Source organism: Triticum aestivum, chromosome 4B (genome assembly GCF_018294505.1).
Source record: "Triticum aestivum cultivar Chinese Spring chromosome 4B, IWGSC CS RefSeq v2.1, whole genome shotgun sequence".
NCBI classification, from domain to species: domain Eukaryota; kingdom Viridiplantae; phylum Streptophyta; class Magnoliopsida; order Poales; family Poaceae; genus Triticum; species Triticum aestivum.
Genome location: NC_057804.1, coordinates 100368227 through 100381525, shown reverse-complemented (window position 1 = coordinate 100381525; position 13299 = coordinate 100368227). Strand labels below are relative to the sequence as shown.

Below are 13299 nucleotides of genomic sequence, written 5' to 3'. Positions count from 1 at the left end.
GGGAGAAGTACTTAGCTTTGGGTTCAATCCTACGGTGTCCTTTCCCAATGACAGCAGGGGCAGCAAGGCACGTATTGTATTGTTGCCATCCAGGATAAAAAGATGGGGTTTATATCACATTGCTTGAGTTTATCCCTCTACATCATGTCATCTTGCCTAATGCGTTACTCTGTTCTTATGAACTTAATACTCTAGATGCATGCTGGATACCGGTCGATGTGTGGAGTAATAGTAGTACATGCAGAATCGTTTCGATCTACTTGTCGCGGACGTGATGCCTATATACATGATCATGCCTAGATATTCTCATAAGTATGCACTTTTCTATCAATTGCTCGACAGTAATTTGTTCACCCACCGTAATACTTATGCTATCTTGAGAGAAGCCACTAGTGAAACCTATGGCCTCTGGGTCTATTTTCCATCATATAAGTTTCCGATCTACTTTATTTTGCAATCTTTACTTTCCAATCTACATCATAAAAATACCAAAAATATTTATTATCTCTATCAGATCTCACTTTTGCAAGTGGTCGTGAAGGGATTGACAACCCCTTATCGCGTTGGTTGCAAGGTTCTTATTTATTTGTGTAGGTACGAGGGGCTTGCGTGTAGCCTCCTACTGGATTGATACCTTGGTTCTCAAAAACTGAGGGAAATACTTACGCTACTTTACTGCATCACCCTTTCCTCTTCAAGGGAAAAACCAACGCATGCTCAAGAGGTAGCAAGGCCATGAAATCTGAGATGGGATCCATGTATGAGAACAAAGTGTGGACTTTGATGGACTAGCCTGATGATCGGCAAGCCATACAAAATAAATGTATCTTCAAGAGGAAGACACACACTGATAGTAGTGTTACTATCTACAAAGCTCGACTTGTTGCAAAAGGTTTTCGACAAGTTCAAGGTGTTGACTACAATGAGATTTTCTCACCTATAGCGATGTTTAAATCCGTTTGAATCATGTTAGCAATTATCGCATTTTATGAAATCTGGCAAATGGATGTCAAAACTGCATTCCTTAAATGGATATTTCTAAGAAGAGTTGTATATGATGCAACCAGAAGGTTTTGTCGATCCTAAAAAGTGCTAAAAAGTTGTGCAAGCTCCAGCGATCCATCAATGGACTAGTGCAAGCATCTCGGAGTTGGAATATACGCTTTGATGATTTGATCAAAGCATACAGTTTTATACAGACTTGTGGTAAAGCCTGTATTTACAAGAAAGTGAGTGGGAGCACTACAGCCTTTCTAATAAGTATATGTGAATGACATTTTGTTGATCGAAAATGATGTAGAATTTTCTGGAAAGCATAAAGGAGAGTTTGAAAAGAGTTTTTCAAAGAAAGACCTCAGTGAAGCTGCTTGCATATTGGGCATCAAGATCTATAGAGTTAGATCAATACGCCCAATAAGATTTTTCAATGAGTACATACCTTGAGTAGCTTCATGCAAAGCATTGTAGACATAGAAAATTTGCAAAATACATACGGCTCTGAATATGGCAGACCCGTTGACTAAACTTCTCTCACAAGAAAACCATGATCTCACCTTAGTACTCTTTGGGTGTTAATCACATAGCGATGTGAACTAGATTATTGACTCTAGTGAACCCTTTAGTTATTGGTTACATGGCGATGTGAACTATATATGGGTGTTAATCACTTATAGATGTGACCTATTAATGTTAAATCAAATGGTGATGTGAACTAGATTATTGACTCTAGTGCAAGTGGGAGACTGAAGGAAATATGCCCTAGAGGCAATAATAAAGTTGTTATTTATATTTCCTTGTATCATGATAAATGTTTATTATTCATGCTAGAATTGTATTAACCGAAAACTTAGTACATGTGTGAATACATAGACAAAACAAAGTGTCCCTAGTATGCCTATACTTGACTAGCTCGTTAATCAAAGATGGTTATGTTTCCTGACCGTAGACATGTGTTGTCATTTGATGAACGGGATCATATCATTAGAGAATGATGTGATGGACAAGACCCATTCGTTAGCTTAGCATTATGATCGTTACAGTTTTATTGCTACTTCTTTCATCATGACTTATACATGTTCCTCTTACTATGAGATTATGCAACTCCCGAATACCGGAGGAACACCTTGTGTGCTATCAAACGTCACAACGTAACTGTGTGATTATAAAGATGCTCTATAGGTGTCTCCGAAGGTGTTTGTTGGGTTGGCATAGATCGAGATTAGAATTTGTCACTCCGTGTATCGGGGAGGTATCTCTAGGCCCTCTCGGTAATGCTCATCACTATAAGCCTTGCAAGCAATGTGAATAATGAGTTAGTTGTGGGATGAAGCATTACGGAACAAGTAAAGAGACTTTCCAGTAACGAGATTGAACTAGGTATGATGATACCGATGATCGAATCTCGGGCAAGTAACATACCCATGATAAAGGGAATGACGTATGTTGTTATGCGGTTTGACCAATAAAGATCTTCGTAGAATATGTGGGAACCAACATGAGCATCTAGGTTCCGCTATTGGTTATTGATTGGAGATGTGTCTCGATCATGTCTACATAGTTCTCGAACCCGTAGGGTTCGCACGCTTAACATTCGATGACCATTTGTATTACGAGTTATGTGATTTGATGACCGAAGTTTGTTCGGAGCCTCAAATGAGATCACGGACATGACGAGGAGTCTTGAAATGGTCGAGACATAAAGATTGATATATTTGAAGGTTATGTTCGAACACCGGAAAGGTTTTAGAAAGGTTCAGACATTTTCTGGAGTACCGATAGGTTAACGGATCCCCCCGGGGAATTAATGGGCCTTCATGGGCCTTAGTGGAAGAGAGGAGGCAGCGGCCAGGTGGAGGCACATGCCCCCCCTATCCCAAACCGAATTGGATTAGGGGTGGGGGCGCCCCCCCCCCTTTCCTCCTTCTCCTCCACCTCTTTCCCTCTTCTCCTATTCCGGAAAGGAAAGGGAAGGGGAATCCTACTAGGACTAGGGAGTCCTAGTAGGATTCCCCCCTTTTGGCGCGCCCCTCCTAGGCCGCCGGCCTCCTCCCTCCCTCCTTTATATACGTGGCCAGGAGGGCACCCCAAAGTACAACAGACAATCTCTTAGCTGTGTGCGGTGCCCCCCTCCACAGTTTAACACCGTCGCCATGCGCCGGTAACATCATCAACACCGTCGCCACGCCATCATGCTGATGGAACTCTCCCTCGTCCTCAACTGGATCAAGAGCACGAGGGACGTCATCGTGTTGAACGTGTGCTGAACACGGAGGTGCCGTACGTTCAGTACTTGGATCGGTTGAATCATGAAGATGTTCGACTACATCAACCGCGTTACTAAACGCTTCCACTTTCAGTCTACGAGGGTACGTGGACACACTCTCCCATCTCGTTGCTATGCATCTCCTAGATAGATCTTGCGTGATCGTAGGATTTTTTTTTAAAATTGCATGCTACATTCCCCATCAGTGGCATCCGAGCCAGGTCTATGCGTAGATGTTTTATGCACGAGTAGAACACAAAGAGCTGTGGGCGATAATAGTCATACTGCTTACTACCAAAGTCTTACTTTGATTCGGCGGTATTGTTGGATGAAGCGGCCCGGACTGACATTACATGACCGCATTCATGAGACTGGTTCTACCGACGTGCTTTTGCACATAGGTGGCTGGCGAGTGTCTGTTTCTCCAACTTTAGTTGAATCGAGTTTGACTACGACCGGTCCTTGTTGAAGGTTAAAACAACACACTTAACGAAACATCGTTGTGGTTTTGATGCGTAGGTAAGAACGGTTCTTGCTAGAAGCCCGTAGCAGCCACGTAAAACTTGCAACAGCAAAGTAGAGGATGTTTAACTTATTTTTGCAGGGCTTGCTATGATGTGATATGGTCAAGACATGATGAGATATAAATTGTTGTATGAGATGATCATGTTTTGTAACAGAGCTATCGGCAACTGACAGAAGCCATATGGTTGTCGCTTTATTGTATGAAATGCAATCGCCATGTAATTTATTTACTTTATCACTAAGCGGTAGCGATAGTCGTAGTAGCAATAGTTGGCGAGACGACGATGATGCTACGATGGAGATCAAAATGTCAAGCCGGTGATGATGGAGATCGTGACGATGCTTCGGTGATGGAGATCATGAGCACAAGCTGATGATGGCCATATCATGTCACATATTTTGATTGCATTTGATGTTTAGCTTTTATGCATCTTATTTTGCTTAATACGACGGTAGCATTATAAGATGACCCCTCACTAAATTTCAAGGTATAAGTGTTCTCCCTGAGTATGCACCGTTGCTACAGTTCGTCGTGCCCCCCTAGTGGAAGAGAGGAGGCAGCGGTCAGGTGGAGATGCGCATCCCCCTAGCCCAAACCGAATTGGACTAGGGGTGAGGCCCCCCCTTTCCTCCGTCTACTCCACCTCTTTCCCTCTTCTCCTATTCCGGAAAGGAAAGGGAAGGGGAATCCTACTAAGACTAGGGAGTCCTAGTAGGACTCCCCCCTTTTGGCGTGTCCCTCCTAGGCCGCCGGCCTCCTCCCTCCCTCCTTTATATACGTGGCCAGGAGGGCACCCCAAAGCACAACAGACAATCTCTTAGCCGTGTGTGGTGCCCCCCTCCACAGTTTAACACTTCGGTCATATCATCGTAGTGCTTAGGCGAAGCCCTGCGCCGGTAACATCATCAACACTGTCGCCACGCCGTGGTGCTGACAGAACTCTCCCTCGTCCTCAACTGGATCAAGAGGACGAGGGACGTCATCGTGCTGAACATGTGCTGAACATGGAGGTGCCGTATGTTTGGTACTTGGATCGGTTGAATCGTGAAGACGTTCGACTACATCAACCGCGTTACTAAACTCTTCCGCTTTCGGTCTACGAGGGTACGTGGACACACTCTCCCGTCTCTTTGCTATGCATCTCCTAGATAGATCTTGCGTGATCGTAGGAATTTTTTTAAATTGCATGCTACGTTCCCCATCAGAATTTTTAATTGCTCAAAAATGCCATCGCTTCGTTAGACACATGCTCAAAAATGCCATTGAACACCATTATTGTGATCTCAAATCTTTTGCCATGTTAAATGACATAAGTACCTATGAACCAACATGCCAGCTCTCCCTCTATCTCACTACAATAAAGTATGGGGCTCACTTGATCCCAACAACATTCTTATTTTCTTGTAAAATTATTCGCTTGGTTAGTCCTGACAAGTGGGGCCACACTTATCACTGTGAGATAGAGAGAACTGACATGTGAGTCTAGGCTTATTTTTGTCATATAACATGGTCAACGGGTTTAACGTGAAAATAATAATGTCTAATGACATTTTTGAGTAAACATCTAATGGAACGATGGCATTTTTTAGATATCTAATGGCATTTTTAAGCAAGCATCTCACAGATCGATGACACTTTTGAGCAGTTGTAATTTTTAATGGCAAAACTGAGTAGTGAGACACAACCGATGACATAAATGATAAAATCCCTTTTTCCAATATATGTTGTTGGAGATGCTCGCCGGTCCATCTCTCCCCGACGGTAAAATCTCTCCATCCACCGTTAGGCATGCCAGTGAACAATCCGGGCCGTCAAAAAATCGTCGCCCCCATGTCCCCTTCTTCCGTTATCCTTTCTTCCTCCTCCGTCCGACCCAATACTGTAACTAAAATCTCTTCTGTACCACCGCTGTGCCCTAGGGCTGCCGCCGTCCGACACCGCCGCCCGTCCCCGGCCGTTCCCGTTCCATCGCGCCTCCCCTCCCCCCCCCCCCTCCCCCCCCCCCCCCCCCCCGCGTTGGCGTCTCCGCCCCGTCCGCAGCCTTGAACATTGATTTTTCAGGTACGAGCTTTCTAGTCATCCAGTGCTTGCTCTTAATCCCAAACTAACCTCCACAAATTTGGGGTGCTCACCCGCCACAACGTCTAGATCCACCCCGTATTTTCCATGGCTCATAAGATTAGATTTTTCTCTTCTTCGGCGCGCGAGATCGGTCTCAGTCCACGCCTCACGCCGTACGACTTGCACAAGCCAGCGTGCAGATTCAGGTTTCCTCCCAAAAAATAGGGTTGGGGAGGGGTGGTGTGCCGCTTGATGGGCTCTTTCTCGCGTTAGTGAATTACGTGCTTGTGCTGATACTGTTACTTCTTGTACCACTGGAATGACTCTTTCTCTCGTTAACAGCTATGTGGTTGTGCTAATATTTGCAGGGCAGCTTCTGGAGGTGTGGAGCAAAATCTTTTCCGTCACTATTGAGTTGCCTGATGTTTTTATCACTCAGAGTAAAGTAATTTTATCCGCCTGTTGAGCTGCTCAATTATGGAGGACAGCCAGGCTTTAGTTCATGCGGAAGACAGTCAGGCTTTAGTTCATGCGGAACACAGTCAGGCTTTAGTTCGTGCGGAAGACAGTCAGGCTTTAGTTTGTGCGGAAGACAGTCATGCTTTAGTTCAGGCCGAGGAAAATCAGGTTTTAGTTCAGGTGGAAGATGGCGATGTTCTAGTTGAGGGGGATGAAGACCAGATCTTAGTCGAGCCAGAGAAGGACCCTGTACCGTGTGAGCAATTCCTTTTCATCGGCCAAGAGTTTACCGATGTTGACACTTGCCGGAGGGCAATCAAGGATATGGCCGTTGCTCTGCATTTCCAGCTGCGCGTCGTGAAATCGGACCGTAGCCGATTCATTGCCAAATGCAACACAGAAGGATGCCCGTGGCGTGTGCATGTGGCCAAGTGCCATGGTGTTCCAACTTTCACGGTCCGGACATTGCAAGGAGAGCACACATGTGAGGGTGTTCAGGACCTACATCATCAACAGGCCACTGTTAACTGGGTGGCTAGGTCTGTTGAGGCAAGGCTAAGAGATAATCCGCAGATTAAGCCAAAAGAGATATTGCAGGATATTCGGGACCAGCATGGGGTTGCTGTGTCTTATATGCAGGCATGGCGCGGAAAGGAGAGAAGCATGGCTGCTGTTCATGGTACCCTTGAGGATGGATATCGCCTTCTTCCTGCATACTGTGAGCAGATTGGAAAGACAAATCCTGGTAGTGTTGCAGTATACAAAGGGGCTGGGCCGGAGAATTCCTTCCAACGGCTCTTTGTTTCATTTCATTCATCTATTTATGGTTTCTTAAATGCGTGTAGACCCCTTTTGGAAATTGACAAGGCGGATCTAAAGGGCAAGTATCTTGGGACATTGCTATGTGCTTCGGCTGTTGATGCTGATCACATGATGTTCCCTGTAGCATTTGGTGTCGTTGATTCTGAAAGTGATGAGAACTGGATGTGGTTTATCTCAGAACTGAGGAAGATGCTTGGTGTTAACACGGATAAGATGCCTGTCTTTACAATAATCTCTGAGAGACAACCACAGGTGGTTGAAGCTGTCGAGGTCAACTTCCCAACTGCTTTTCATGGATTTTGCTTGAGACATGTGAGTGAGAATTTCCGCGAGGAGTTCAAGAGTCCTAAACTTCTGAACCTTTTCTGGGGTGCCGTTTATGCTCTCACAACAGCAGAATTTGATTCAAAGGTAAAAGATATGATGCAAGTTCAAGATGTCATGCCATGGTTCCAGAATTTTCCACCAAACCTCTGGGCAGTTGCTTACTTTGAGGGTATCAGATATGGCCATTTTAGTCTTGCTATAACTGAGATATTATATAACTGGGCCCTGGAGTGTCATGAGCTTCCCATTGTGCAAACTGTTGAATACATCAGGCACCAACTAACCTGCTGGTTTACTGAACGTCACAATTTGGCATTATCCCTTAACTCAGTTCTTGTTCCATCTGCTGAGAAACTTATTTCTGAATCCATTTCTGATTCAAGATGTTATCAAGTACTCCGAGCAAACAAGGTGGAGTTTGAGATCGTGTCATCTGAGCGAACAAACATTGTGGATACTCAAACCAGGTTCTGCTCGTGCCGTCGGTGGCAAATTTATGGTATTCCATGTGCACATGCTGCTGCTGCACTACTTTCATGTGGTGAAGATCCTCGCCTGTATGCACATGATTGCTTTAGTGTAATGAAGTATAGGGAAACTTACTCTCAGCAGATCTATCCAATTCCAGACAGGATCCACTGGAGCAATTCGTCCTCTGGGCCGCGAGGTCTATACAAATCAGACATGATACTTCGCCCACCGAAGATCCGAAGACCTCCTGGCCGTCCCAAAATGAAGATTCTCAAGATGGAAAGCTTGAAACGGCCGAAACGGATCGTTCAGTGTGGCTGGTGTCATCTTCTTGGGCATTCTCAGAAAAAGTGTTCATTACGAAGCTGACATATATTTCTATCCGCCTCCCTTCTTTTATGTCCAATAGTATTAGTTTTCAGCAGTTCCCTTGTTGGCATTTGGCAAGGTAGGCAAAGTTCTTTCTGTTTCTTCAGATTAGAGAGTACTATCATGTATCCGGCGATGATTATAGGTCTTTTTTTCTGCACATATTTTCATGTAACACGGGGCCAGCTATCTCCCCTGTGACAGCTTCTCGTTAGTTATTCAAGTAGATAGAAGAAATTGTGCTGGTTATTGTTGGTGTTGAGAGGCTGCAAGCGAGGACTGACTTCTTAGAACCATGAACAGTTAAAATAATTATTATATCTGTTCCCTGTTTTTAGGTGCAAAATCCAGAAGAGTTTGTAAGCGAGGTTGCTAGCGTTAGTGCATATGTATTCCCTCCGTCCGAAAATACTTGTCATCAAAATGAATAAAAAGGGATGTATCTAGAATTGTCTAGATACATCCATTTTTATCCATTTTGATGACAAGTATTTCCTAACGGAGGGAGTATGAATTTATGCTCAGACTTGTGAGGACCCTTCCCTGTTTCTTCCAATACATGCCTACTTTTTATGACTGCAAAGTTGCATGGATACTCTCATACAGCGCATGAAAAAAGTTCAAATAATTATTAGTATACGTGTTTGCTTTGTACAGTGTTTAGCATAACAAATTGTGCCGCAGGTGTCCTGTGTTTGGAAGTGACCATGTTTTGGGAGAAGGCTGCAGATGATATTTTTCTTTACAGGTATTTTGTGCAGTGCGCATGCAGTTGTTTGGGACTAAAGGCTTTGTTGTTCTTGTTGCATGCAGTTGTACTAAAGAAATTAGCCGTGCTTATATATTACTCTCTCCATCCCAAAATAAATGTCTCAACTTTGTACTAACTTTAGTATAAAATTGTATTAAAGTTGAGACACTTATTTTGGGACAGAGGGAGTATCACTACAATATCTAAGCTCCCTCGAAATTAACGTTGTGAGTGCTCCAGGGCTGGGATGGTCAAAGTGACCGTGTCTCCTATTTTTTTTAGAAGAATCATTTTGATTTTCTTAGAAAAATCATGGTCTTTTATTAGGTAAGTGGGTAGTATTGTTTTTTCTTGAACACAGTATAGTCGAACTAGCTCACATACACGAGCAAACACTCATCCCTATGGATGTACATACGTACATCATATCCCTATGAGTATCTCTAAGAGACTGAGCCGGCACATCATTTTGAAATTGACGAAGTCTCCACAAAACCTTCGTAGTTGCTAAAAACACCTCCTTCCACTCAACGCACATCGCTGAAAGGTCTTGAATAAATCTAGGGAAATGTTCCTTTCACTCAACGCACATCGCCGAAAGGTCTTGAATAAATCTAGGGAAATGTGAGCACAAATGTCAAGTCTGGGACTTTAACTTTGGTGGTAGGGGATACCAATGTCCTCCTAACAATCCAACATTATGTATTGTTTACTATTTGGGTCAACCATCCAACTACTTATGTCCAGCACTTGATGTGTTATGTGTCACTTACTCCCTGAACTAAAACCACAATATTTATTTTAGATCAGAGGGACTACTTTTTTGCGAGACTTCAACTCTGGTGGCAGGGGATACCGATGTCCTCCTAACAATCCAACATTAGCTATTGTTTACTACTAGTACAAATGCCCGTGCGTTGCAACGGGCAAAAAAAATCGCAAAACTTAATTCGTGTGCATAATGCGCCATTTCTCATATCTAGTTCTGATAAACATCGATGATAAGGATACATTGTTGCCACTTTTCGGAGCATGAATGTGGACGCGAAGAAGCTACCCTAACATCCTTTATCCGATGGAAGAGTAGTGATGCATGTACATGGAATAGTCAGTCAATCGGTTTTATTTTTTGCTTTTTGGAAAACCAAACTGTTCCTTTTTTCCTTTCTATTTAATTGAATATTTATTTATTTTATTACAATTGGATCATGTTTTGAAGCCGAACACTTTTTGAATACATGATTCTTAAAACAAAATTATGATTTTTTAATAATTTTGTGAATAATTTTAAATGTATTTAAAAATATCGGAACATTCTTTTCAAAATTTTGAGTATTTTTTAAAAGCATGAACTTGTTAAAAATGCGAATATCTTTGAAAATCAAGAACAATTTGAAACCCTCTTTATCTTGAAAAAACACACGCTCAGTGTTCGCAATTATAAAAATAGGATTTGTTGGTGGGATGAATACCATACGCGGTGCCGGAGAGGGCGACTCAACCACGTCATTGTCCGCCGCGAGGGCTGCTGCCAGCTCCCGTGCTCGCTGCCTCGCACGGCGGGCACATCGCACCATACTTGCGTTCACCTCCGCCTTGGTGCGCCAACGTAGCGGCTGCGCATCCGCCAGCGTGTTGAGACGCCAAACGGACCGCGACGCCTCTTGTGAGGCAGTGGCAACACACCTCGCGCCGGATCCATGCGCCAACGGATTCCCAGCGGAACGAGTCCAACCAATGCCGTCGGGCTGCCTCCTCCCGGGAGCAGTGCAGCGCTAGGCGGACGACGATCTCCTCCTCGGGGCCGCGTGGGATGAGCTCCTGGTCAATGGATCTGGGAGGTGTAAGACTGGGATTCGCTGCCTGTCATGCCGGAGACAGTGGGGAGATCGCCAGACGGGAGCTTGTGGGCGGAGGGAAGTGGATTTCAGAGGAGTGGAGTGGAGTGGAATGCTGCTAGGGTTTGGAGAAGTGCTGATAGGATCCAACTTATGTGGGGCTGGATGGGCCAGCGTGGCCAAATCCGACGTGGCATGCACGTCCTAGCGTTCCAATGCCCCCCAGACATGGGTTGGATATGGAGAGTGTCCGTCTGTTCTGGTGTTTGGACCGGAAATGGGGTGCCCAATTGGGTGACATTTTTTGGTCCGAAGACCTGCGGACGGGTATGAGACGTCTGGCTGTAGATGGTCTTATAATTCCTGTCTTATTTTTGCACTCTTTGCTTTTCACTCTCCAAACAAGTATTTCACGAATTGTAGGCTGCCTAAAAGAAATAGAATGTAGGCTCTTTCTCTAAAAAAAACACGTGCACTTTGGAGAGACGCACGCACACCTAAAAAACTTTACTCTGCACCCCCTAATTTAGCCCCCATAAACTTGTACGCGGCCGTGGGCAAACGAAATATTTGTGGAACACTTCAGGCTTGATAACCCAGGAGCAGCCAGCATAACCACATACGGAGAAATATTAGAGGCCGGATGGGCCAGCGTGGCCAAATCCGACGTGGCATGCACGTCCTAGCGTTCCAATGCCCCCCAGACATGGGTTGGATATGGAGAGTGTCCGTCCGTCCTGGTGTTTGGACCGGAAATAGGGTGTCCAATTGGGTGACATTTTTTGGTTCGAAGACCTGCGGACGGGTATGAGACGTCTGGCTGTAGATGGTCTTATAATTCTTGTCTTGTTTTTGCACTCTTTGCTTTTCACCCCCCAAACAAGTATTTCACGAATTGTAGGCTGCCTAAAAGAAATAGAATGTAGGCTCTTTCTCTAAAAAAAACACGTGCACTTGGAGAGACGCACGCACACCTAAAAAACTTTACTCTGCACCCCCTAATTTAGCCCGCATAAACTTGTACGCGGCCGTGGGCAAACGAAATATATTTGTGGAACACTTCAGTCTTGATAACCCACGAGCAGCCAGCATAACCACATACGGAGAAATAACAGAGGTAGGAGCCAGTGTGAACCGAGTGCTCAGCGTAGTGTTTTTCCTTGGCCTCCTTCCTCGTACTCTCCGCCTGTCTCTCCCAGCTTCCTCCTTTTCTATTCCTCCGCTGGCCTCTCGCTCCTCCCCCTCCCTCTCCCTCCCCCTTGCTAGTTAGTAGATCGCAACCCTAGCGCACGAGGTGCTCGCCGGGGCGTGGAGGTGTCTGCAGCCTAGCTTCTCTACCCGCTGCTACATCATGGGTGTCCTGGTTCTTGGTGTCCCCCTCTTCGGTGCTGCAGGTTCTAAAAATAATCCCCCCTCTTTATAATCCACTTGGATCAGCTCTTTTCCCCTCTTCAATGGCTTGCCGCTGGAGCCGGTGGATTTGTTTGTCTTCTTTCTGCCTAAAATAAATCCCCCGTTACCTCTCTGCTTGATCTACTCAAATTTCACCGGTCTGGTCTTGATTTGGATTGAGTACGACGCGCTCGTGACCCGCTGCGCTCTTGCTCCGTCCTCATGGGATTCTAGGTGTTACGCCCTGGTCTGCGTTCAATACTTATTTATTCTTGTTTTCTTCACCGGCAGCCGGCCTGTTTATTCAAGGGGTTGTCCGCCGATTGTGCTATTTCGCAGGTTTTCATCTGTTTTCTTCACCGGCTGCTCCCTCTTCCCCTAAGGGTTATAATTCGTTCGTTTTATTCCCTTTGTCTCGGCTTGTTGATTACCAGCACCATGGCCGCCGCCGCCCTTTGCCATCCGCGCCAGGCCGCCTCCCTCCTCCGCAAATATTTGCCAGCTACCATTCACACACGCACATAGAGAGGAGAGAGCTCCGCACGTCGCGCCTCTGCTTCCTCCCCGCTGCTGCTGCCCTTTGCCGTCCGCGGCAGATTACCTCTGGTGCTGCCATCTCCGTCCCCTGCCTCACTCCACCTCTTCCCGACGCGACCACGGCCACGGGATCTTGCGGCCTGATGATGAAAGAGGCCGGGGATGGAGGCAGGTTGCGACACGTCCGCCGACCGCCGCGAAGCCTCCTGCAACACACTCGCCCACGAGCCCACCCGGAGCTGTCGCCGTCATGAAGGGCGCTGCCCCGCCGCGCTTGAAAGGAAGCGTCTGGATAAGATATAAGAAAGGATTGCGGGCTGAATTCTTACAAACATATGGCTATTTTTGTAAAAATGAATAGTTTTCTCAGATTCACTTAAACAGGGACTGCGGGTTGATTTTTCAGAAATAGAGGGGGTTTTCCACAAAATTGCCAACGACGTACGACAGAAACTCAATTTTCTTTATTATTAGGTAAAGATAA

The 13299-nt window shown here is 45.4% G+C and overlaps 1 protein-coding gene across 2 annotated transcripts; it reads left to right on the top strand.

Annotated features, from left to right (window-relative positions):
• The first annotated feature begins 5750 nt into the window (after positions 1-5750).
• LOC123091280 (uncharacterized) lies at positions 5751-8643 on the top strand. 2 transcript variants are annotated; one of them, XM_044512740.1, is made up of 2 exons: positions 5751-5849; positions 6218-8643. In XM_044512740.1, the coding sequence occupies exon 2, from the start codon at positions 6327-6329 to the stop codon at positions 8295-8297; it is 1971 nt and encodes a 656-aa protein (XP_044368675.1). In that variant the 5' UTR covers positions 5751-5849; positions 6218-6326; the 3' UTR covers positions 8298-8643. The 2 variants fall into 2 exon arrangements, with proteins under 2 accessions (XP_044368675.1, XP_044368676.1); XM_044512741.1 differs by lacking the exon at positions 5751-5849 and adding an exon at positions 5853-6117.
• Positions 8644-13299: the final 4656 nt, after the last annotated feature.

Coding starts and splice junctions, on each gene's coding strand:
- LOC123091280 (XM_044512740.1), top strand. CDS start 6,327: ATGGAGGACAGCCAGGCTTTAGTTCATGCGGAAGACAGTCAGGCTTTA.